A 26,274-nucleotide genomic window follows, 5' to 3' on the forward strand; every position below is an offset into this window, starting at 1 on the left:
GTTAAGCAACAACACATCCGCCACGCTGACCCTCAACTTGAGGGCCCCTCAGGGGTGCGTGCTTAGTCCCCTCTTGTACTCCCTGTTCACCCACGACTGCATGGCTGCCACAACTCCCAACACTTAAGTTCACTGACGATACGACAGCGGTTGGCCTTATCACTGATGACGATGAGACCGCCTATAGGCAGGAGGTCAGTGACCTGGCAGTGTGGTGCCAGGACAACAACCTTTTCCTCAATGTCTGCAAGACAAAGGAGCTGATCGTGGACAACAGGAAACGGAGGGCCCCAATCCACATCGACGGGGCTGTAGTGGAGCGGGTTGAGAGCATCAAGTTCCTCGTTGTCCACATCACTAAGGAATTAGAATGGTCCACACTAGGTTTGGTTGGTAAACCGTATACTGGGGTGTTTGGAAATGGCAACTGGATGGTCGTCCAAATTTTTTTCCCAATTTGTAGCTACTTTCTAAGTAAATGCCTGCAGTTAACTTGTGCAGTATGTTAGGAGATAAAATTGATAATGTTCTTCATTTAACCTGTCACATTATTTTGCATGATGAAGCTGAGCCAGTCGAGTGTTTGTTTGTAAATGGCACAACGGGCAAAAGCGTGAGCAGGTGAGTCCAGCTGTGTATTGACAGGGGTCGTGTTTTTTATATATACAGTGCCTTGCGAAAGTATTCGGCCCCCTTGAACTTTGCGACCTTTTGCCACATTTCAGGCTTCAAACATAAAGATATAAAACTGTATTTTTTTGTGAAGAATCAACAACAAGTGGGACACAATCATGAAGTGGAACGACATTTATTGGATATTTCAAACTTTTTTAACAAATCAAAAACTGAAAAAGTGGGCGTGCAAAATTATTCAGCCCCTTTACTTTCAGTGCAGCAAACTCTCTCCAGAAGTTCAGTGAGGATCTCTGAATGATCCAATGTTGACCTAAATGACTAATGATGATAAATACAATCCACCTGTGTGTAATCAAGTCTCCGTATGAATGCACCTGCACTGTGATAGTCTCAGAGGTCCGTTAAAAGCGCAGAGAGCATCATGAAGAACAAGGAACACACCAGGCAGGTCCGAGATACTGTTGTGAAGAAGTTTAAAACCGGATTTGGATACAAAAAGATTTCCCAAGCTTTAAACATCCCAAGGAGCACTGTGCAAGCGATAATATTGAAATGGAAGGAGTATCAGACCACTGCAAATCTACCAAGACCTGGCCGTCCCTCTAAACTTTCAGCTCATACAAGGAGAAGACTGATCAGAGATGCAGCCAAGAGGCCCATGATCACTCTGGATGAACTGCAGAGATCTACAGCTGAGGTGGGAGACTCTGTCCATAGGACAACAATCAGTCGTATATTGCACAAATCTGGCCTTTATGGAAGAGTGGCAAGAAGAAAGCCATTTCTTAAAGATATCCATAAAAAGTGTTGTTTAAAGTTTGCCACAAGCCACCTGGGAGACACACCAAACATGTGGAAGAAGGTGCTCTGGTCAGATGAAACCAAAATTGAACTTTTTGGCAACAATGCAAAACGTTATGTTTGGCGTAAAAGCAACACAGCTGAACACATCATCCCCACTGTCAAACATGGTGGTGGCAGCATCATGGTTTGGGCCTGCTTTTCTTCAGCAGGGACAGGGAAGATGGTTAAAATTGATGGGAAGATGGATGGAGCCAAATACAGGACCATTCTGGAGGAAAACCTGATGCAGTCTGCAAAAGACATGAGACTGGGATGGAGATTTGTCTTCCAACAAGACAATGATCCAAAACATAAAGCAAAATCTACAATGGAATGGTTAATGGAATAAACATATCCAGGTGTTAGAATGGCCAAGTCAAAGTCCAGACCTGAATCCAATCGAGAATCTGTGGAAAGAACTGAAAACTGCTGTTCACAAATGCTCTCTCTCCAACCTCACTGAGCTCGAGCTGTTTTGCAAGGAGGGATGGGAAAAAATGTCAGTCTCTCGATGTGCAAAACTGATAGAGACATACCCCAAGCGACTTACAGCTGTAATCGCAGCAAAAGGTGGCGCTACAAAGTATTAACTTAAGGGGGCTGAATAATTTTGCACGCCCAATTTTTCAGTTTTTGATTTGTTAAAAAAGTTTGAAATATCCAATAAATGTCGTTCCACTTCATGGTTGTGTCCCACTTGTTGATTCTTCACAAAAAAATACAGTTTTATATCTTTATGTTTGAAGCCTGAAATGTGGCAAAAGGTCGCAAAGTTCAAGGTGGCCGAATACTTTCGCAAGGCACTGTATGTGTATATATATATATTTATTTTGCCTCAATAGAGTGATCAAGGACACGCAACTATGGTTTTCCTTCAAAGAAAATTGCAACGCTATTTGGCTGTTAGCCACACACGTAAACAAGCTTACAATGAAAAGGCACAGCATTTTTTTTTTTTTTTTTTTAAACGATGCATGGCCATCAGTTTATTATAGAAAGAGTTCATCTTGAATTTTACAGGAGAAAATAGGCTTACCACACCAAGAGAAAAATAACAGGAGAAAAGCTACACCAGTCAGAGCTTTGTCTGCTGATAAATACCAATTTGTGAATTCTCATCCTAGTGAAGTGCATCTGAAGCACAACATTAGTCTGATGCAGAAATTACAATAAGAAGCTTTTTAGCTCTGCATTTAGAAAACGCAGCAAGATATATATTTTCCTGAAAAACAATTCTGCATTAATGCAACCCCTAAGTTTAACTTGCTAGTTATCTAAGTAACTTACTGAATAAGGTGACAGGGCATCATATTGTGTAAACTTTCTGCCGTGTTTGAGAAGTCAAAGCCCTTTGGTTGAGTTATTTGTGCAGCTGCCACAATCTTTTGATTTCCTTGCCTCTTTTTTTTCTCCTCTGCGTTTTCATTCTGAGCAGAGCAGGCAGGCCCGTTGCCTTTGACTCCAGACAGACCGTGTACACAGACCGTTGACACAGACAAGTATGCGTCAACTTTGTTCATTTGTTTATTTTCGTTTGAGCTCATTAGCATATTTACATAGCAGCCTCCATGGACATGTGCTATTACATGTGCAAATTTGGTTGACATTCTGGTAACAGATGCACAATAGTCCTTTTAGGGTTTTTTTGCGCCACCTTGTGTACTAAGCCGGTAATACCATAAATCCTGGAACAAGAGAACTGTATGACTATGAAAATTTGGAACTCCCCCAACCCTGGTCCATACACCCCAACACAGTCTTGAAGAAAGCACGACAATGATTTGGCATGGGCACTCAAATCTTCAAAGTTCTACAGCTGCACCATTGAGATCATCTCGACTGGGTGTATCACCGCTTGGTATGGCAACTGCTTACAGAGGGTAGGGCCCAGGGGCGGAGCGAGCTCCCTGCCATCCAGGACCTCTATACCAGTCGGAGGAAGGCCAAAAGTTGAAGACTGTTCACTCTGTTACTACACTGCAAGCTGTGCCGATTCACCAAGCCTGGAACTAACAGGACCCTGAACAGTTTCTACCCCCAAACTATAAGACTGCCAAATAGTTAGTCCGGGTAGTTAACCATCTGCATTGACCCCTTTTGCACAAACTCTTTTGACTCCTCACACATGCTGCTGCTACTATTTATAATCTATCCTGTTGACTAGTCACTTTATCCCTACCTATATGTACATGTCTACCTCAATTACCTCGTACCCTTGCACATCAACTCGGTACTAGTACCCCGTGTATATAGCCAAGTTATCATTACTGATTTGTGTATTTATTCCATATTATTTTCTAATTCTTTCCCTCTGCGTTGTTGGGAAGGGCCTGTAAGCATTTCACTCTTAGTCTACACCTGTTTACGGATCATATGACAAAAATAATTTAATTTGATTGCGTGGGCAGAATAAATCTGAAAACTGCCTATAAAATTACAGAAGGCATGCAGGAATATAGTTTGCTGGTAGTCTCAGTCCTCATTAAATGTTTTTGGATGGAGTCAAATGATAAACTGTTTTGATTTCACAGCTTTGTATTGAGAATTATACCATCTGTTAATGGCTCAATCTCAAAATCTCTGAAAGGAGATCGAGGGAATAGTGGGTGTGACAACATGGTTAGATCTGCCTCTCCATTTCTCTCTCTTTCCCAAGCTGAGCCAGCGCATTTGGCCCTGCCAAGGCACTTAGTGTATTTATTGCTTAGAAGAACCTACCCATTTCCAGAACTCATACTTTTTAATATGGCTTGATGTTGAAGACCCCCCCCCCCCCCTGTGTGATTTAGATTTTAATCCAGTCTCTGCAATGGGATCCTTCCTCTGTTTCTGATTGGAATTTTCACTGTTATGGTATACAGAATAATGGCCAGCATCTCTGTGGGACGAAATGTAATCTAGCAGATCTAATAGATTTAATGCAGTTTTAACCCATCAGCGTTCAGGATTAGACCCACCAGTTGTTTAAAACCCTGCTGTTGGCATCTGACTCTTGTCTGACTGGAGAAAGGCATGCTCTTTTTAGCTTTGTAAATCACTGCAGAGCAATGCAAGCTATTTTGCCTTGGAACGGCCGTCCAAAGAAGGATCGTGACTCAATAACCCTTTGGCGTGTTTGATGCTTCAAGTTGTTGTTCGAGGGCCAATCATTGAATTGTGCCTGACATCTGATAATATTATTTTGTTTTCCACTGGGTCAAAAACACCCAGCTGATCTTGGGGAATAGCTTTGACAGGTCGGTTGCAGGAAGCGTCGTGATTGGCCATTATCAGCGACCCAGTGTCAAAACCAACTCACATTTTCCCAGCCAGTTAGTTCCTTGTGATTGTAGAATGTTGATGAACCACTGTTTGAGGGGGTGTAGTGTCCGTTGTTCATTATTTTGAGGTACAGTGGAATGTTGCGATCGACTCTTCGAGCCTCAGGAATGTCTGGAATTAGCAGTGCAGTGACACTACTTTTTTATGATTCGTGTTCAGTTTATAGGGTTATAATTTTCCAACAGAGAGTTACCGTGACATATGTTAGTTCTAATTTAATAACCGAGAGGGGGATCATTTTCTTTGGGGACTGACGCAGTCCAGGGCAATTAGATGGCGGGTTGGGATTATGGCATTTGTCTTCTCCTCCACTTACTGTCACCATCGGCATGATGCATTGTTGATTTCTCTCTCCAGGGCTGTCTGAAAACGGTTACTAGCCGCCCGGCATCAAATCCTTGCTTTCTCAATCCTGGTTTCCCTCCCACAAGGAGGTTTGAGAGGAATTGAGGAAACAAGAACGTTGAAAGCAAAGATTTGACTTCTAGTAACGTTGTCAGACACATCCCAAGTGAAGGCCGTATTTGGCTCACATGCACGTATGTTCCTCCTGTTAAATTGAAAGCAGGATGTGTTGCACTACTAGCGTTAGTGACGCGTGGTTTGGGTGCTCCTTGTAAATGCCGCGTCTCCACTATCACGCTTGGGAGTTTGAACTAAGTCAGTGCTAATCTGAATCCATTTCCTCCCCAGCTTGCTTTGCAATGCATAAAATTAATTAGTATGAGTGAATATTCCCCAGTTACGACGGCAACACCAAAAGCCTTATTCGCCAGGGGTGTGTAGTAGTGCACCGGGTGGGTTTAATCTTCCAGAGGTATTTTGATGACAGATCTAGTCAGGTGTGGAATGCTGAAAAGGGGGGCACCAGCACCTTTCTGCCTAGTTGTTTACTTCACCAACACAACATGGTGTGTGTGTGTGTGTTATTTCTCCCCACCAGACCTATCACTCAGCTCCACCTCCCATCACCTCTGTCACACCTCCACATACACATGCAGAGGTGACGGTGTGACTTTGCACCTCAATGGTGTGATGCTCTACGACCAATTCCAATGAGTGAGACATTGTCATTATTTCTCTCAGAATTTAGGTTTGTCCATACAGGTTTCAGGCATTATGGAGTAAAGTATAATGATATACAGTAAGAGCTGCCTCTTAACTTTCACAATGATCGTTTTAAGCCATAGCCAAATACTTTTTATTTCCTGCAGCATAGGGAAGGTTTGTGATCTTGCAATTTAAGTCGTTTAAGGAGCTATCATCAAATATTAATATCACCAGGGAAGCCCAGGGATAGGTTTTAATCTAAGACTCGAGCATGCCAGGGCTAATTCAACAATACGGTTTCAGGGGAAAGGCTTGCAAAAACAAACGCCTGGTTATATATTTTTTTTCTGTCTCTTCCCGTCTTTCCGTCTCTTTCTCCTTCCCTCTCTCCCTCCAATCATCTGGTTATTACTGAGGCATTCAAAGCCCGTGTTATTGCCAAACACCATCTCTTTGTGCTCAACTCCCCATGTTGTTGCAAAATAATGTAAACAAATGTAATGAACACACTGACTCCTGATGGTTTCTTGTCAGGGATCTGTTTATAGATTATTGAGGGAGGTTGGAGGAAGGACTCATTAATTCCATGTTTAAAACTGTAGAATTCTCAAGGTGTGAGAATCACATTTGTTTACAGCAGAGGCAGGGTGCCGCACATGTCTGCTGTAATTGTCGGATGTTATTATTATTATTATTATTATTTTTTTTTAGGTGTTTGTGCGTTTGCTCGAGGGGCTTGTGAGGACCCCACAAAGATCAATGGCAGAGGGAGAAAGGATTTAGCTTTCTGTTTCATGTTCCCTATCCCTGAGAGAAATGCTGTTTTATTTTAGTACCACCCAGATTTTAATGAGCTGTTTAGGAAGGAGAAGCTATTGTTGGGTTGTGTTTTTCTCACTCTAAGAAGCCTGTTTGTGGAGTACAGTAGTAAGATTATGACATTGTTGGTTTTCACACCATGAAATATTCTATGAGGAATGGTGTGCATAAGCAGTGCACAGACCTTTTCTTGTTTACCTATTCAGATCACTGAGCATCTGTATCTTGTTCCTATAGAGTTGATTAGGCCAAGCAGTCTTTGATGAATAATCAACTCTTTTTGTGTTTGTCTTGCAGTAACAATCTCTGGATTATTATTTTTTTTCTCCCACTAAGAGACTTGGAGAAAGGAAGAGACGGGCCAAAAACCTTTCAAATGAGATGTTCAGTTGCTCTTGCTAAATTGTTTGACTACTACAGTCGATCAATCAAATACACCTATAAGGCAGAATTATCTTGGCTTTCTTTACCTCTCTCTACTTCCACAGTATTCAGCTCCTGTGGCCCAACATATCCCCACCTTTCCCACACTCACCCTTACACAAACTCCCACTCACTCGGGGTGGGGTGCGATTTTGGGGGGAGAGTGTTGGTTATTGATGGGAGGGATGGATGAGGTACGTAAAACCTCCCACGGCTCCACTTGACGTTGCGGCATCCGGCTGTATAGCTAATGAAGAGTGCAATATAGCCAGTGACGTGCCGCGAGCCCAGCCAAGCCACCTGAGTGGCTGAGCCTGGCTCTGACGTCACACAGCCCAGCCGTTGATTTGGCGCTGTCTCCGAGGCCTCGGAGCGAGAGCCACAATCCAACCATGGGTTCTGGCACTTAGACAGCCTGGCGCAGACAGAGAGCGCTGCAGAGCAGAGAGCAAGGCAGACACAGGCAGACAGAGTGAGCTAGCTCTGCAGAGAGCGACTGAGTGAGTGTGTGTGTGAGAGAGAGCAGGGAAGAGAGGGAAGAAAGAGAGGGGGCTGTCTCGGGGACCTTTCTCCGACCGGCAACATTCACAGCCAATGCAGCCTCTGGTACTATGGAAACTAAACCCCTGACCAATGGAAATAATGGAGGCTACAATGTGGCAGGTGAGTGAGTGTTATGTTGTCTGCACACTCCGCTCAAGGGGTGTAAGTTCCTACCAGAACAATGTCCAATGAACGAGCACTCTCTGTGTAAGTGGGTTTTCCCTCTGTTTCTCTTGTCTTATTCAAGGAGAAATAAACGTGAGACTGTTTGAACGTTGCTGTAGTGTTCAGCGATTCACGTTTTGAGAGCGAAGTTTCCCGGAGATATGCTGCAGCTTTTCTAGAAGTTCACAAGCTTAGTGTTTACAAAGGAGGGATACGATTGGCAGCCTGGATCTTTGTCATTTTCGGCACCAAGGTTGTCTTTGGCCGTAGTAACATTTTTAACTTTTTCAGTTGAAAATGTTATTTGTGCTGCTGCGATGTTGTTTCTTTGCCAACGGGCTTATTTCCCTAGGTGAGTGGGAGGGAGGCAGGGGGAAGAAAGTGGTGTGCTTGGTCCCCTACTCAATCTCAATCTTTTGGCCCCCTACTCAATCGTGTCCTGAATAGCACCACGGTGCTCGGACCAAGCTGCTCAGTCCCTCGTGCTGAATCCTTACTCGCTGTGCCACGCTTGGACCAGGAGGGAAATGCATACAACAGTAAGACAGGTTTCATCTCTCTCCTTCAATGTCTATTCAAATTGTACACCGTCGTTCACTGGCATTGTCAATTTGTGACACGGCAGCTTTTTTTTTTTTTCACTGGAAAGGTTGTTGTCTAATGGGGTGCGGATTCTGCCGATCTTTTCAACTCTGAATATTATTACTCTGTATGGTAGGAGTAAGCTTCTTCTTCTTATTCACCTAGTAATTGCCCAATCTGCTCAAAAGCTTTTCAGAAATGTTGTAATTTGCTGTTTATCCTCTGGTGCCTTTTGTCAGCGTTTTCAGGCTTGTTTCTGTTTCCAGGTACGTTTTTGTTCCGTCGTCCTCTGGCTGATGAATTGCTTATTATCCCTGATCGTACTGTAGCATTACTATCTTGGTGTTATTTGCTAATACTTCACTGGTCCATTTCCCCCGTATGATACCTTGGGGGACCATTAGCCAAAAAAAAAAAAAAAAAACACACAAAGAAAATTCGAAGTCCTCGTGAACCGTATTGTAATTGGTAGAGCGGGCCGCTTATATTTAGTTGCCCTTAATACTGTGCATCTCATTTCTGTTAAATGGGGCAAACAAAGTCCTGGTAAAGTGGTACAAGGTTACGATGGGAATGGAGTCTGTCGGACTGCTGCTGGCACCACAGACCTAACGGCTACTTTGCATCTATTGGCCATCAGCCGTCCTCATCAAATCCCCCACAATCCTGGTCTCATATTCTTTGATGTCTATTTATTAATTGTACACCTAATGAAAGGGGGCCAAATTAATCATTGTAATTTGATGCCTATCTGAAATGTCTCTTGCCGCCGGTGAGCGTTGGCTCCCATCACAATCCCAGATGGCTGGAGTGGAGAGGGATGGGTGGGGGAGAGAGAGGGAGAGGCGACAAGGGCCATTTTCGCAGAGTCTGGTTAATGATTCAGCTCAGTCTCCTCTAGCCTCGCTCTTAAGAGGGGTTTAAAATGAATGACATAAAGGGACCCAGTGCTACTGCATGCCACAATGCTCCAGAGATGCACTCCAGAGATAGCATTTAACATTACCCAGGAACCCCGGCGTAATTGCATTAACATTAAGCGGAAAGGGAATATATGTCTCAAAAAGGCAATTAAGTGGTGTAATTGCTATATGGATTTAGCTGTGATGGGAGTGGAGCCTAGCGCGTTGTTCTCTAACCTCCTCAGGAAGTCCTCATTAGCAGGACCTAGCGCTCCTTTGTGTGCTGACTGGCGGCTGCTGCCGTCCAGCAAAGGAAAAAAAAACTGCACCATGCCTTTTGATTTTTATCCCCCCCCCCTTTCCCTTGTAGGTTTCATTCATTCTTTCTCCTTTTTCTCCACCGTTGGTAATTGAAAGGAAGCTAGAGGTAGCCTCGTCTCTGGCAGCAGCCGCAGCCTCATCTCTGGCAGCAGCCGCAGCCTCGTCTCTGGCAGCAGCCGCAGCCTCGTCTCTGGCAGCAGCCGCAGCCTCGTCTCTGGCAGCAGCCGCAGCCTCGTCTCTGGCAGCAGCCGCAGCCTCGTCTCTGGCAGCAGCCGCAGCCTCGTCTCTGGCAGCAGCCGCAGCCTCGTCTCTGGCAGCAGCCGCAGCCTCGTCTCTGGCAGCAGCCGCAGCCTCGTCTCTGGCAGCAGCCGCAGCCTCGTCTCTGGCAGCAGCCGCAGCCTCGTCTCTGGCAGCAGCCGCAGCCTCGTCTCTGGCAGCAGCCGCAGCCCCGTCTCTGGCAGCAGCCGCAGCCTCGTCCCTGGCAGCAGCCGCAGCCTCGTCCCTGGCAGCAGCCGCAGCCTCGTCCCTGGCAGCAGCCCTGAGGTCAGCTGGCCCTTCTGCGTTAGTGAATCTCTCACTCTGCTGTGCGAGTCATTCCGCTGAATGGGATGATCTGTTATGTGGATATGATGGTTGCTATTGAAGTCATTAGTGTAGCTCGATCTACTGACAGACTAATATATTCCTGCATTTAATATAACCGCGGCCGGTTATATATTTTCACGGCTTTGTGTTTAAGCAGATAGAAATGGGCAGCGGGGTCTGGGAGTTGAACCTCCCACCCCTAATTCAGATCGTCATTAAAGAAAGCACCCTGGGGGCTGGAGGTGGACTTCAGTGTGTTGAATGCAGCAGAAACTTAGTGTGTGAATGGAACCACGAGTGGTATTGGCACACTTCCAAACTGAAGCCAGGGAATATTTCAGATGGTGATGGAAGGGGCCATGGCAGAAATGGGCACTTACAGAGTTTCCCTCCGGGGTTCCCCCCCCTGGTCTTTTAATTATAATTTGTGTGTTTGGTCCCGTGTGACTCAGTTGGTAGAGAATGGCGCTTGCAATGCCAGGGTTGTGAGTTCAATTCCCACGGGGGACCAGTGAATAAACACTCAACATTTATGCACTCAATACTGTAAGTCGCTTTGGATTGAAGTGTCTGCTAAGTGACACGTGTATGTGTGATAAATAACAAATAGGAAGGAATTTAATTAGTTGTCTTCTCCCTCAGTTCAAAGGATTCTAATCTTGCAGAATGAAATGCACTTTTTTTGTTATTCTGGACAATGCAACAAGTCACTGTTTTTTGTTTTGTTACAATTATAAGTCATCCTCCAGAGTAAATGCTTTCCCCACGGGTAAAAATACATTCGTTTTTTTGTGATTCACATACTGTAATTGCATTTGCAGGAAATACTGTTTACCCAGTTTATTTTCAGGAAAATGACATATGTTCATGGTTAGTTAAAACATGATTGAACTGTCACGGACAGATCAGTCTATTTGACTCTGGTTTATTACAATGTCAAGTTGTAGACACAGTAGCTGGTTGTCCTCGCTCTCCTCTCTTCTGCAGGTTAGTGCCATACTCCCTCACTATTCATGTGTACTAGACACCTGTCTCTGTCCCAAATGGCAGCCTATTCCCTATATAGTGCACTACTTTTGACCAGAGTACATAGGGTACCATTTGGGAAGCAGCCCTGCCTCTCGTTTTGCACACAACACGACAGGAAGAGAAAGCAGCCAACAGTTTATCCAGCCTGACAAAATTAGGACCTTCACGCTAAGCTGTCACTCGTTGACACCAACACAGATGTCATGTGTATCTATTTCATGTGTATTTCCCTGGATCCATTTGCCGATTTTTAGATGAACGCGAGAGACGCGTGTACACACACAGTCCGTTACATTCACCAGGGTCACTCACAAACGTGGCACATCCACCCGTGGTTTTATTCTGTTTCGCTCGGCCACAGTTGTAAATACCTCAACAATTTCCCAAGTCAACTGTGAGGAGAGGAGACTGCCATCTCTTATCTGGCTAGCCGCTCAGCTAAAACACACTGGCCAATTAGTGGTAAATGTGGACTCGAGATCCTCCTCGCCTGCTCTGTTCAGCGCTGCCTGCAGCTGATCAGGCTCCAGCCAAAAAGAAAGACGCTCTGCCCTTTTTTTAATTGAATAAGTGTGATGGAGGAAGAGGAAGAGGACGAGGAAGAAGGGAGAGGCTTCTTCTGTTTTTCTATCTCAAAGGAAAATAAAAATGCCATTTTCTTTTGCCTCTGTAAAGTCTTCCCTCTGTCCTCCACAAATGCATTTGTGTGAACCAAGTGACGTTGTGAAAAGAACGAGCATCTGTCGTAGAAATGATGCACTCATGATGTCATCAGAAAACACAAAGGAGCATATGTACAGGCATGGAATATTAGTCTGAACGTCCAATCGGTGCTCTAGCTGAAACCAGAAGCCCCTGAAGAGTCATGTGTCCGGGGTGGCCTCCTGCTGCTGTAAGATGCTCATCGCACCACAACCCTGTGGAGGTTGATCCTCATGGGGCCTGAGTCAGGCTGCACTGGTCCTCCCACTACCACCACCACCCTGCCCTGCTCCCCTCTCCTCTACCAATGCCACCACCCAACCCTGCTCCCCTCTCTTCTACCAATGCCACCACCCAGCCCTGCTCTCCTCTACTCTACCAATGCCACCACCCAGCCCTGCTCTCCTCTACTCTACCAATGCCACCACCCAGCCCTGCTCTCCTCTACTCTACCAATGCCATCACCCTGCCCTGCTCTCCTCTACTCTACCAATGCCACCACCCAGCCCTGCTCCCCTCTCCTCTACCAATGCCACCACCCAGCCCTGCTCCCCTCTACCAATGCTACCACCCAGCCCTGCTCTCCTCTACTCTACCAATGCCACCACCCTGCCCTGCTCTCCTTCTCTCCCCCCTGGAGAACCTCCATCTGTAGCCGGCCATGCGTGGGCGTCCTAGCACGCCTGGTGCCGGCTGTGCCGCGGAAAACGAAAAGAAAAAAAAAATGGCTCTTCTCTGGTCGCATTAAAAGCATCATTGTCCTTGAGTGGGTGCATTTAGAGAAGAGGCGGAAAAATATGCTTAGCGTCTTGTTCAGTCCCTTGCTGACGGCTGGTCTCTGTGATCCACATAGTGTGTGGGATGTGGAGGGCTTTTGGCAGGCTCACTCTCACATAGCACAAGGCAGGCAGACCAGATGGCCGGAGGCCTTGGGAAAGGGTCCAAGCAGAGGGACTCTAACAGATACCACACGCCCTGTTGACGGACAGGAGGTTGCGGCAAACCGACAGACGTCGCTTTGTGTGTTTTTAAGTGCAAGGATAGGAGCCACCCACACATATACACACACCTGTCCTCTCCACTGACGGCCCCCACCAGCCCCGGGCTCCAGATCTCATGAATCCCAATCAGGCGAGGTTGTCGGAACCATAAATAATGCAAGCAGTTCCTGCTTCAGCCCCGCGCCACCTCCATTAGCCTGATAAACGAGCTACATTGTCAGAGTCAGGAACCCGGCAAGTGTTTGCTTAGCTGTGCCCTGCCATTCTCAACACGTCCCGATGATCTCAGGCCTCCAGCAAAGGCATGGCTTGTTTTAGCGACTGTCTGGACTGGTGTGTGTTTTTACACAACTCAATTCTGGAAGCGCTAACAAATTGGTTTCGATTATAGGAATTTGGCATATGCAACTTGTCTGAGTTTTCCTGGCCAGTGTAGCACTGATCAGACAGCTAATGTTCTGAACTAGCTACCATGTTTCTTGGTACCCATGGCATCGTCTGAGGTGACACAGTGCCCGTTTACCCAGGGCTTCGTAGGGCCGAGAGGTGAGGTGGAGCGAGCTGGAAATCCACTTGACCTAGCTGACCTCTGACTCTGTTCTATAAAAGTGTTGTTGAGAAGTTTACATTGGTCATTATGGATTTAAGTGAACACACATACTAACAAACCATTGTCTCTCTCCCTCTCTCCAGGTCACGGAGGGGCATGAGAGCCTTGTGCGAGGCCAGTGCCGTTGCTTGCCGGACCCAGTGCTGGTGACGGGGACATGGGCCTCTTCCTCAGGGCTTCCAGTACGACCCAGCTCAACACAAGCCAGAGCCTCAGCCACCAGCTGGTCCAGCACCATCCAGACACCCACGGCAGCAGTAGCACCTCGAGTGACCCTGCCTCAGAGGGCTTCAACCTTCTCTCCGGCGCCACCACCCCACGGCAGGCCCAGCACCCAGCACCGCAGCCGGTACACACACACACACACCGTCGCTCACGTCACGACATTACAGCTTATGCTGTCATAGATTGTCACAGCTAATGTCTCTGTCCAGACTAGAGTTGGCAGACTGCAGAGGCAGCGCTGACCAGTCAGAAAGAATAGGATGGCAGTGTGTTGACAGATTGCCAGATTGGAGATGACACTGGGAGATTACTTCTCCCGTTGTCACGATAAGGAGGAGATGAGTCCCTGGAGGCCTAGGTGCTGCTAGCTGCAGCGTCACGTATGGGGGTGTCACCACCGTCTCTCCTCTCTGAGGCAAGCAACCTGGCAGACAGAACACTTACGGCTTGCTGCACCATCTGGCCATGCTGACGTCTGCCGTGGAACCACACACACACACACACCCCCGTCAGGCAGTCCCTGGGTGTAAGGAAAGGACTGTCTCACACACACGCACACACACAGGTTTAGAGCCCATCTCGCCCACTGACGTGATAACGGCAGAGCCCATCTCGCCCACTGGCGTGATAACGGCAGAGCCCATCTCGCCCACTGACGTGATAACGGCAGAGCCCATCTCGCCCACTGACGTGATAACGGCAGAGCCCATCTCGCCCACTGACGTGATAACGGCAGAGCCTGGTGGAAGGGCCAGTTGCTGCTCACTCAGTTTTCATCCGTTTAGAACAAGGGTGGGATGTAGGGAGGGGGAGAGATTAAAGGTTTACAGTGATGCTTTATTACACAATTGGGAGATTTTTGTTATTGATGAAACGTCGTTGATCTGTTCAGTACAAATATCTGCTGCTGAAACGGTAGCCTCGGGGGAGGGCAGGCTGAGGCTGACCAAAGGAACCGTGTCGTGTGTTGTCCATCTCTCTGCTCTCTAGGTCTTGAGCTCTTGTAGACAAAGCTCCAGTAGCTTTCTCTAATGAGAATGTCGTCTGATACTGTCACTGTAAAGGAGACTAGTGCCACTATGAGAGGTCTGGAGACTGAGGAGAGCCACAACGCCAGTGCCACACCGACACCAGCGGGGGGAGAAGAGCCAAGCCCGACCAAGACAGATTGCAGGGAGCAGGCAGAGACCCAGCCACAGGCCCAACCTCAGACCCAGCTCCAACCACAGAGGTCAGATGAGAGCTGCTGTCAAGAGAAGAAGGAAACTCAGGTAAACCTCTCATTACAGAGCAGTGTTTGTATCTCTTCCCTGCATCCCACACCATCCCCACCAGTCAGCCTTTTCCCACTGCTTTCAACCCGTAACCCCCACCCCCTAATCAACCTTCTACCCACACAATTTCTATATGAAAGTTTGTCGTGTCAGTTGAAGGGGTTGTGTTATGTACCAGGGGACTACACACCACTGAAGGTATATTCAGCTAGAAACGGGGGGCTACTGAGACAGGCGGGGGTTTGGTGTATCGGTGGGCAGAGCAGGGAGAAATAATTGCTTTCCAATACAGCACAGGCTCAGGGGCCCGGGGGAGTCTCTGGCAAAGCACAACCAATCAATTGTCAGATAATTGAGTTATGAGAATCTGCAGAAGCGGTATACCTCAAAATCACTACTCAGTTATTATACGCTTCAAGGTTAAGGTTGTGGAGGTTTCTGTATGGCAGGCAGGTTATTACACCCCCCCCCCCCCCCCCCCCCCCCTCCCTCTGATATGTAGCTTGTGAACAGCTAGGCTAGTCTCCCTTGATGCTGTGACATTTCCCTCATGCTTTCTCCCTTTCTGAAGGGCCTTGACCCTGCTTATGTCGGCTCGTTTTCCTTTTCATATCTGTCGGCAGCGCTAGTTTACCGTCAGCCTGGCTGCATCTGTAAAGGTGGTTTATAAGGTATTACAGAGAGCGGCGTCACGGTGCAGCCGTCAGAGGAGAGCTGCATCTGAAATGGCACCACTTTGGACTCTGGTCAAAAGTAGTGCACTTTATAGGGAATGGGGTGCCATTTCAGTCATCTCTTAGCCTGGCTAGCCCCCCTTGAGCATTACTAAAGGCAGTCAGAGAGTCCAGGTCTAAAGGCAGTCAGAGAGAGAAGGGCTGTAAGGAAATGGAAAGGCCAGAAGCCCTGCAGTCAGTCTGCAGAGGAGAGCTAGGCAAGATAGGAAAAGCTGATCATCTCTTAGCTCAAATCCCAGCTTATCCACAAATGTCTCCTGTGTCACCCCTAGGAGGATGGGGAGGGGAGGTGGAACGAATGTCTTTGTCGCCATCTGTCTCCTCCACTTTGCAGATCGAGACGCCTCACTGAACACATGGTGCTGTTTTAGACGCGTGCAGGAGAGAGCGGTTATGATGCCGTTCCCTGCGGCCATCCCCCCCAGAATCTAGAATTCACAGTAGAATGGAGGCCAAGGCTCTCTTTCCAAATCTTCTACTGCAGTCACTTATTTAGCCTTGGGTGTAATGTAGCCTGACGCATTAGGGTTAACAAATATACATGTTATTGTGCATTAACCATTAATAAACAAGGTAGAATCGGTTGGACATTTAGGCAAAAGAAAATATTATAATTTTTTAATATTTTTAATAACCCTTTGTGTAGGGATGGTTTTAGTAGCAGATTCCCGTATTCTTTAGTCTGTCATTTCACTTAGTCCTCCTCAGTCAGTTTGTTGTGAAGGGGAATCATCCCAGGACTTACAGACAATGAGACCCTTGTCTTATGGTCCATTTTGTCTCATTGCCTACTGTGCAGCAGCAGACATCGGAACAGACAGGAAAAAGGCCTAAGGTACAGGAGGCATGTCTAAGTGTTTGCTTGATGAACCTCATCATCCAGTAGTTGACAATGAATGGTTTCCCTTTTCATTTACACACTGCCTGCATTTTTGAAATGTCAGTTTTTTAATTTTTTTTTAAGTGTTTTGTTATTTTGAAAGGAACGTATTTTTTGTGAGTGAATTATATTTTTTTGTTGCTTGTTTTTTTTTGTGTGTGTGTAGTTTTCAGTTATTCAAGTACAAAATTTCAATTTGAATGCATCAGAAACAGGACGAGTGATCCGACCAGTTTATGGTTAACCTAGGGGACAGTGTGCATGGCGTCTTCTCGAGCTTGGAAAAATCTACCTGTAAGTGGGTTGCTATGCCAGTGTGTGCTGTGCTTTGCACGGGAGTTCTGGGTACCTTGACGCGTGTGGTTTGTTTTTAAACTCCTACCTGCAACAATCTCTTTGTCCCATCCTGACTCTGTTCTTAACCCTCACCACTCTCCAATCCCCAGTCTAACTCAAAGTTAAAGTTAGTTCGAAGCCTGGCTGTTTGCGAAGAGTCCTCTCCTCCTCCTATTGCCACTGATCTGCCTCGAGAATATCAGGTAACCACCACCCTCCCATGACAATTCTCAAGCCCTCCTCCTCCCCCTGAACCATCATCTGGTGTTTAACCATCATTTCATTGCATATGTATACCCTTCAAGTGCATATCTTCTAATAGAGAAATATCAAGAGGTTCATAAGAAATTCCTCTGGTTGGTTGCCACTCTCCACTAACCACTCCCCCTTTTTAGTCATCTTGAGCCTCCAGAACAGTAGTGTTCCAACAAACATGAGAATCATTTATTTTAGTAACAAAAATTCTGTCAAGCAACAAAAAAAAGTTGACTATTGAAGTACCTACCTAGATTCAAGCCACTACCTCATGACTCATATTTTAGTTTAGTCTCAGCTGAGGTCTAGATTCAAAGTTTTTTTTGTTTTGTTTAACACGAAATCTGAAATTGAAACAAAAAGTGACACTAGGATTAGCCTATTAAAATAAATCATTTCAATCTAACGGAATGAGGTTAAATTGGATGGAGCCAGGCTTCTGTATAACACCTTTTATTAAGTGTTAGGCCGGCTTTCATTACACTCATCCCAAAGAAGTAAATAGTGTATTTTTGTTCAGATGGTTTACTGTAGAAAAATATTCATTCTGGATCATCATGGAAACTCAACTGTGTGAGTGAATTAAACAAACGGCAGTTAGAATATCTACGGTAGGGTGTCAAACTATGACTCCTTCAGTCAGATACTCGGTAGCTTGTCACACTAAAGGCGTCAGTATGCTTCAGTTCGGATGGCGGCTAGCTGCCGTCGGCTAAGCTAACCGAACGAGTGGGCACGCATACTCCCTTAAAAGACCTTCGCTTGAAAAACGATAAAGCGGTAGTAGTACCGCGTTGTCCATTTTTAGACGCCGTAGCCAGTATACGGTTCCTCAAAATAGTCAATTTTTTATTATTATTAATAATATTATTGCAGCTTCCCTTTCCTCACCCATTAAAGAAAAAAAATCCACTCCTTTCCCTGCGTTTGATGTTGTAGGCTTGTTCTACTTTAGTATTGACCTTGAAAAACGAAAGGGAAGTCACTTTCACCAGATTCTTAATCAATGAGATGGAGGGAAATACCTGCTCGGGTTCTAGATACTCTGTAGGGTGTGAATGAGGAGTGGGGAAACATCTGCTCGGGTTCTAGATACTCTGTAGGGTGTGAATGAGGAGGGGGGGGGAGAAACACCTGCTCGGGTTCTAGATACTCTGTAGGGTGTGAATGAGGAGGGGGGGGGAAACACCTGCTCGGGTTCTAGATACTCTGTAGAGTGTGAATGAGGAGGGGGGGGGAAACATCTGCTCGGGTTCTAGATACTCTGTAGGGTGTGAATGAGGAGGGGGGGGGAAACACCTGCTCGGGTTCTAGATACTCTGTAGGGTGTGAATGAGGAGGGGGGGAAACACCTGCTCGGGTTCTAGATACTGTGTAGGGTATGAATGCTCGAGACCATAGCATTAAACTGACAACCCATAATACCCATGGTTTTTCCAACCAGCTACAGAATCTGTAAACTTGGGAAGGTGGGGGTTTTCATTGTCCTGATGGATAGCAAGCTACTGAGAAAAGAGAACACCTGATCCCATTTTCTGTTTCATAAAATGTGACTACAACAGTCTTCGTCTTTATTTTGAAGGAGAAAATTGAGATCCAGCTCACCCAGTCGTTTGACAAAGAGGAGGAGGCGTCATCGCCCATCAAGAATGAAGTGGACCAAGATAAAGGAGTGGAGAAGCTGCTGGAGAAGACTGAAAGGATGCCCAGGAAGATGCTGTCCAGAGGTAGACATCCTCTGCCTCCCCTGGTCAAAACAAGTGCACTATATACAGAATAGGTTTCCATTTGGGACACATCGTGTGTGGGTAGGCACTATGCACCTACTATGGTCAGTAACCAGAGGTTGTGAAGTTTCTTCAAAGGTCTCACGGACTCAATAAGCCTTCAATGCTTCTGTAAAAGTGAAAATGCAATTGATGGTCTATGTCCTGCAGGCTTAGCCTACACCACCCCCCCCCCAAAATGTTTGTTTCTCATTAAGTACTTGATTCACTTTTGCAAAGTTTCTGTGAAATGAGGAGACGCAATAGAAAAGTTAGTAATCAATGCCTTTTTCTCCTCCCTCCAGATTCCAGTCAAGACTACACCGACTCTACCGGGATCGATGTCCATGAGTTCTTAGTAAATACGCTGAAAAACAACCCCAGGTGTGTAGACATGCCAGCCATTTAGAAACCTTTTGTCTGCATCCACAAGCCAAGCTGAGCTGTTGTTCTTTCACTGGTGATTTAAGCAAACACTCTTTCTCTTAAAGGTTGTTACATTTCGAACATTTGGCTTCTTCATTAGTCGATTACTAATTGCAGTTTCTGTCATACCCTGAGGTAATGAGATGAGTGCTGAAATTACTGAACGGACACCAAACTTATTCTCTCCATGTTCAATCCACTATATTCACAGGGACAGAATGATGCTTCTGAAGTTGGAACAGGATATTCTTGACTTCATCAGTAATAACGAGTGAGTAGTTCAGCTGAGTCATTTTTTTGTTGGTGCATTTGAGTGAGTTGAGTCTCATGTCTTGATTTCTTGGGGGGGGGGGGGGTTTGATTTCAACAGAATAATCTGTTTCTGGTCATTTATTAAGCCCATGCATAATTTCGTGTGATGTCACGTTCTGCTAATGAGATGTCACTCTGGGCTATGTTGGACCGTTTTGCCCAGAACGACTCTTCCTAATTGTCCTGTAATCTCTCTTTTGAATTATTGATTTGATCCACTGTCCTCTCCTCCCATTCTTTCTCACTCTCCGCTCCCTCCTACAACCTCTTTGGTCCTCTCTCCCTCCCCCTTCCTACAACCTCTTTGGTCCTCTCTCCCTCCCCCTTCCTACAACCTCTTTTGGTCCTCTCTCCCTCCCCCTTCCTACAACCTCTTTGGTCCTCTCTCCCTCCCCTTCCTACAACCTCTCCTACCCCAGAAGCCAGAAGAGAAAGTTCCCTCCGATGACCTCCTACCACAGAATGCTGCTGCACCGCGTTGCAGCCTACTTCGGCCTAGACCACAACGTCGACCAAACCGGGAAATCTGTAATCATCAACAAAACTAGCAATACGAGAATGTGAGTAATCTCCCTTTCTGCCACAGCCAATAATTCAATTGCTCAGCCTTACTCTAATTCAAACTGCTTAGGCTGCAGAAATGACTGTCTCCGTATACTCTGCCGAGGGAAAACAGATTTTTCTTTGCGACCCTTGAAATTAGTTTTTGGGGGGAAACTTAATTATCTGCGTTTTCAATATTGCAGTGAGGAAGGTAGGGAGGAGGAGAGTAATGTTGTTAGAGGCGGAAGGGAGATGGTGTAAACATGTCAGGTTTCAACTCCCGTTTTCATTGTTATTTTCTCTGCTCTCTCTCCCCTTTTCTCCATCTCTCTCTCTACTGCTACTCTCTCTCATATATGTGTATGTGTATATATATATCTCTGTCTCTGTCTCTGTCTGTCTCTCTGTCTGTCTCTGTCTCTGTGTCTCTTTTTTTGTGTAGACCTGATCAGAAGTTTTCAGAACACATCAAAGATGACAAAACTGACGACTTCCAAAAGCGGTACATTCTCAAAAGGGACAACTCCGGCTCAGACCAAGATGACAATATGGTAATGAGTTGTTTAATGTGAGCCGCTCCAGATCTATACTAGGCCGCATTATGATCAATTAACTTCCAAGATAAAAGTTACAATTTGAAAATAAAGAATTAGATCTTCACCATGAAAGCCAAAGCCAGGAAAGTTCTGAAAAGACACAAACCCACTGAAAAATGTATTTTCCTCTGCACAAAGCAGTAGTCAATGGCCAAATGGTATTGGTGTTTAGTTCAGTGTTTCCTAGAGTAAATTCCCTAAGCCCTTTGTTGGTGTTAACAAACCATAGTGCTAAATGAGAGTGATGTTAGTGCTAAGCAGGGTGTTTATGGGTCTAGTGCTAAGCTGGATGCTGATGTGTCTAGATGTTAGTGCTAAGCTGGATGCTGATGTGTCTAGATGTTAGTGCTAAGCTGGATGCTGATGTGTCTAGATGTTAGTGCTAAGCTGGATGCTGATGTGTCTAGATGCGGATGAGACTGAAGGAAGACAGGAGGAGTAAGTCTATAGAGGAACGAGAGGAGGAGTACCAGAGGGCCAGAGACAGGATATTTGCTCAAGAAGTAAGAACCCTCCTTTAATATTAATTTAATAGCTTTTAAATGCAGATTGTGAGAGTTTGATTCAATATAAACATGTAGATAACGTAACTTATTTTATTACAGGGTCCAGATGGCTTTCCTCTTGAAAAAAGAATACAGGAGGATGATGCCTGTAACAGCACACAGCAAAGACGGCAAATCTTTAGGTCATTATCTCTCAACATAACATAGCCATAACACTTTCCCCATCTTGTACTCTCTGCTATGAAGGTCCTTAATAGCCTAGAGTGTTCCTGTTTCTTATAATAGCTAATATATGTATAATCCCATAATGGTTTAAAGTGGATCCTTCCTCAGGTTAAAAGATGTCCGCTCGGCCAACAGTTGCCAGAGCAGCTCTGAGAACGAGCCCAAGAACTCTGAACCCCGGCCGTGGAGCAGCACTGACTCGGACAGCTCAAACCGTAACCTGAGGCCAGCCATGACCAAAGCAAGCAGCTTCAGCGGCATCTCTGTCCTCATCAGGGGAGATAGCTCAGGCAGCAGCAAGAGCATGGGTCGCCTCTCTAAGACTGGTAAATAACCTCCACTTCCACCATCAACTAGCCTGGTTAAACCAGACTGAATGCCACATTCCATGGTGAGTGCAGAGTTTAGTCTGGTTTAACCAAGCTAACCATCAACCACCATCTACAGTTCAAGTCTCCACCCATATATTTGGGCAATCTGCAGTGCAGCACCTGTCACAGCCATAAAAATAGATTGAATACAAAGGGTGTCATAATGGGTGGACTGGCAGCCATTTTGAGTGTACCCATGCCAGAAAGTAAAATCAGAAAGTATACGCTTAAATCTGTGATTTGTTTAGTCAACTTAATGAATGAACATTCTACATTACCATGGCAATCCAGCTGAGTTGATAGAACATTCTAAAATACCATGGCAATTATTGCATCACAATACCAGGCAGACATTGCGAGTGTATCAATGAGTTTAGGCCTTCCAAGCCTGTTCTATTCAGTCTATTTATATGGTCACAACCATAGAATTAGCGATTTAGTTAGTGCGTTCCTAAGTGTAATTTTAGCTATCTACTCCTATTTCAGAGCGCAGAAAAACTCATTCACCTTTTTTTCTAATTTTACCCCTTTTTTTTCTCCCCAATTTCGTGGTATCCAATTGTTTTAGTAGCTATCTTGTCTCATAGCTACAACTCCCGTACGGGCTCGGGAGAGACGAAGTCATGCGTCCTCCGATACACAACCCAACCAAGCCGCACTGCTTCTTAACACAGCCAACCCGGAAGCCAGCCACACCAATGTGTCGGAGGAAACACCGTGCACCTGGCAACCTTGGTTAGCGCGCACTGCGCCCGGCCCGCCACAGGAGTTGCTGGTGCGCGATGAGACAAGGATATCCCTACCGGCCAAGCCCTCCCTAACCCGGACGACGCTAGGCCAATTGTGCGTCGCCCCACGGACCTCCCGGTCGCGGCCGGTTACGACAGAGCCTGGGCGCGAACCCAGAGTCTCTGATGGCACAGCTGGCGCTGCAGTACAGTGCCCTTAACCACTGCGCCACCCGGGAGGCCAAAACTCATTCATTTTCAAACGCACAACACTCGTTGAATGGGACAGGTCAAACGAGAGAACACATCACTGAGACCATTTTACTTGCCCTAGCAGTGCTGGTTACTGTTTTCATGTTATCTAGCGTGTTAGTGCTGCTAGCAACAATTTAATATATTTTGTCAGTAAAGGTAGGCAAAAAAAATATATTAAATTGTTGCTAGCAGCACTAACACGCTAGATAACATGAAAACAGTAACCAGCACTGCTAGGGCAAGTAAAATGGTCTCAGTGATGTGTTCTCTCGTTTGTCTGGAAGAAGGTAGCAAGCTAGCCAACTTTAGCCAGCTTGGGCTGCCGTTGTGAGGTCAGAATGCTCCATACATCCCTACTTCTCAGCCAGAGCATCCGGTGTGCACTGTGAATGCTCCGAGAGCATTGCACTCCAAATTTACGAATGGCCCAGTGAGCACTCTGACACAGTCGAGGCAATTTACGAGCGTACCCCTAATAGGATATCTATGGTAATCCATGGACATCCTATTAAATTACTGGAGGGGCTATGTCATAAACCCTCAAAGTTCCAGAATGAGGTAAAAATGCCAGCCATAATGATCAGGGAGAATTACAAACAATTGCCATTCATTTGAATTTTTTTTTTTTTTTTAAACCTTTATTTAACCAGGCAAGTCAGTTAAGAACAAATTCTTATTTTCAATGACGGCCTAGGAACAGTGGATTAACTGCCTGTTCAGGGGCAGAACGACAGATTTGTACCTTGTCAGCTCGGGGATTTGAACTTGCAACCTTCCGGTTACTAGTCCAACGCTCTAACCACTAGGTTACCCTTATGAATGGCAGTAGAGGCATAATGCTAATTTGACTTATGCAGGGAATTAAACGTAAGATGTGATATATTAGAAATTGTGTGTAGTATTGTCAAAGAAAAATATTGTCCTTATAAATAGTTTATGAAGGTTTTAAAATGTTCTGTATAAATATCCTCTAAATTATGTCAACGGACCATAAATGTCAAAATGTTGATTTTCTTGGGAAGCGGCGTTCCACAGAGTGCTTTTTTTAATGATACAATATCTGTACTTGTTGAATTTGCAACTTCTCTAAGCCCTATCAACTGATCTCAGCCAGTCTATGGCAGTGGATTGGAATGTTGGCATATTTGCAGTTAATTTGTGCAATCATTCCACAAACTGTCAGTCTAGCTAGCAAAACCATACAGTGTAGGAAAATTCTTAAGTCATTATTTTACATTATCTTATCACAGCACCATTGTCTCACGTCAGATGGTCTCACTCCTACGTCACGCTTGTCCCTCAGCTGATCTGTCTTGTAGGGCGTGGAACTCATCTCAAAATGTATGGATTTTACCGCCTAACGCTAGTTCCTAATTCAGAAAATCACTTGGCTCTCGGTAGCAATGAAGCACTGGCTACTACGGCAAACCATGCTCAATCAGTTTAGCCAACTTGCTCCAGCCAGCAGCCTCGTGCAAGCTTGTTTGGATGGCCATACCGTAGCTAGTTTGCCAGCTTGCTGATGAAGTTATACGGCGCTAAAATTATGGGACTGTTCTCAGAAATCGACAGCTGGCACTGTGCCTCGCTAGTTTGTAACATTTGGCCAACGTGATGACATTGCAGAGAGCAGTCAGTTGTGCTGTACAACTCTAATCACACTAATCACAGCAGAACAGATGTCATGACAACTAATTTGTGCATTAGCTAGAACTTCACTGCGCTAGCTAGAGGGAGTATTCAGCATTGAGTGTGTGAACTGGTGGTGTTAGCATCCTTGCCTTTCATTTCATATGGATTGATTTGAGACTGGTTCCGCCAGCATGCAGAAATGAGCTAGGAAATTTTCGTGCACATTTTCGAGTTTCATAAATACTGATCCTACCACCACAAAATACCTTAACTAGATGTAGAATTAGGTAGTGCAGACTTCTTCGGGGGGGAAAGTATATTAGTTACAGGTTTGTTGGTAAGATTGCCTCTCTTTTGAGGATGAAAGGGGGTTCAGTGAACAATGTCACCTTGGTAATAGCCATTCCACCTTAGTAACAGTTTTGAATGTTAGTACAGCATATTGTAGCCAAACTTACTTTTAACCATCCGATGCGTGTTTGCTAGTAAGCGCAATGCCCGTCTGCACTGATATCTGACATGAGACAATGATCACAGCACTGGCAAACCATGATTGACAAGTCACAGTCCCTATGACTACTCTGCCAGGTGAAATGGGTGCCTCACTATGTGGTTGTATTCTCAAACCAATGCCGACAGACGAGGAGAACCAAGCCATCCGTTCTTAGTCTCCTCCCGTCTGCCTGCATTAACGGGGTGTTTATTTATTAGTTTAATTTTATTAGATCAGACATTGACGGAGCACTTTTCTTTGCTATTTGGCGACCTGAGATTGATTGCATGTTTTTCTTAGTGCATTGTCACGCCTTGCTCGCACTTATTAACATACCACTCACACACGTTCCCAAGACGGTGTCTATTTTTTTTACATGGTGTGCTTTCTAATGCTTTCCTTTTCAGCATGCTTTCCCCTCCAATTATATCAGCCACTCCTCGTCTCTCATGGTATTAGAAATAATTTGGTATCGCGAGTGTGAATTCATTGGTTATTACATTCAGAGCCTCATCTTAAACATCTTCAGTTTGATAGGTGTGATGTAGCTAACTGTTTCAACAATGCAGGACTTAAGCAGTACTACATTTTCCTGTCATTCCTTTAAACCACACGTGTTATGGTAATATTCTATCAGTGGGTTGGTGTTTTTAGAATTGTAGTAGAACGTCTTTAGTCAATTATGTTTTATTCTATTTAATGTCATAATGATCTAATAATCTATCTGTTCTAGAATCTATTCATTTCTTAGTGTTCTGCTCACCGTGGTGGTGTTGGTGCTTGGACAGTCAAGTGAATAGCTAAACAATGTGAATAGCTAAATGAAGACATTAATCAAGGAATTAATTAACTGGCCAGTTAGAGCTGTTGCAATAATTATCCTCTTTCTATTTTATGACAGCATCACTCCCACAGGTAATTAGAATAGATAATTGGCTATGTAGGTTTGGAGAATCAAACATGACCTTTCGAAATAGTGCATACCTTTTTAATACAAAATAATTTGTTGACCTAAGTAGAAATATCAAGGTATTTATGGCCTCAACAAATGATGTGTGAGGCAGACTACTATAAATACCCAATGAATTCAAGCCGCGTCTCCTCCAGTAGATGCCATCAGTAATATGGCCTTACTGCCTTGCTCCTGTGACCATTGGAGAGCATCTTATGACTCTCCCCATCCAT

General features: G+C 45.3%; 2 protein-coding genes across 15 annotated transcripts in view; both read left to right on the forward strand.

Annotated features, from left to right (window-relative positions):
• Positions 1-26,274, forward strand: part of LOC110501870 (R3H domain-containing protein 1) — a 60,301-nt gene that overhangs the window by 14,583 nt on the left and 19,444 nt on the right. For 7 of the 14 annotated variants that reach the window (XR_005038837.1, XM_036959313.1, XM_036959314.1 and 4 more), the window contains exons 1-13: positions 7,453-7,755; positions 13,616-13,881; positions 14,822-15,028; positions 16,565-16,600; positions 17,092-17,184; positions 18,819-18,963; positions 19,308-19,386; positions 19,640-19,699; positions 20,160-20,300; positions 20,726-20,834; positions 21,287-21,382; positions 21,485-21,567; positions 21,719-21,936. Coding sequence is in view for 13 of the 14 variants with exons in the window: in XM_036959313.1 (XP_036815208.1) it covers positions 13,690-13,881; positions 14,822-15,028; positions 16,565-16,600; positions 17,092-17,184; positions 18,819-18,963; positions 19,308-19,386; positions 19,640-19,699; positions 20,160-20,300; positions 20,726-20,834; positions 21,287-21,382; positions 21,485-21,567; positions 21,719-21,936 (1,459 nt within the window). In the remaining variant the exon portion in view is untranslated. Of the gene's footprint in view, positions 1-7,452; positions 7,756-8,319; positions 8,340-13,615; positions 13,882-14,747; positions 15,029-16,564; positions 16,601-17,091; positions 17,185-18,818; positions 18,964-19,307; positions 19,387-19,639; positions 19,700-20,159; positions 20,301-20,725; positions 20,835-21,286; positions 21,383-21,484; positions 21,568-21,718; positions 21,937-26,274 lie in introns of those variants that run through there. The other 7 variants (XM_036959308.1, XM_036959307.1, XM_036959310.1 and 4 more) reach the window with 6 other exon arrangements.
• On the forward strand, positions 7,704-13,682 carry LOC118943589 (antifreeze protein Maxi-like). Its single transcript, XM_036959078.1, has 4 exons — positions 7,704-7,755; positions 7,883-7,893; positions 9,655-10,148; positions 13,616-13,682. The coding sequence occupies exons 1-4, from the start codon at positions 7,704-7,706 to the stop codon at positions 13,680-13,682; spliced, it is 624 nt and encodes a 207-aa protein (XP_036814973.1).

The sequence above is a fragment of the Oncorhynchus mykiss genome, chromosome 22 (genome assembly GCF_013265735.2).
Source record: "Oncorhynchus mykiss isolate Arlee chromosome 22, USDA_OmykA_1.1, whole genome shotgun sequence".
NCBI lineage: Eukaryota > Metazoa > Chordata > Actinopteri > Salmoniformes > Salmonidae > Oncorhynchus > Oncorhynchus mykiss.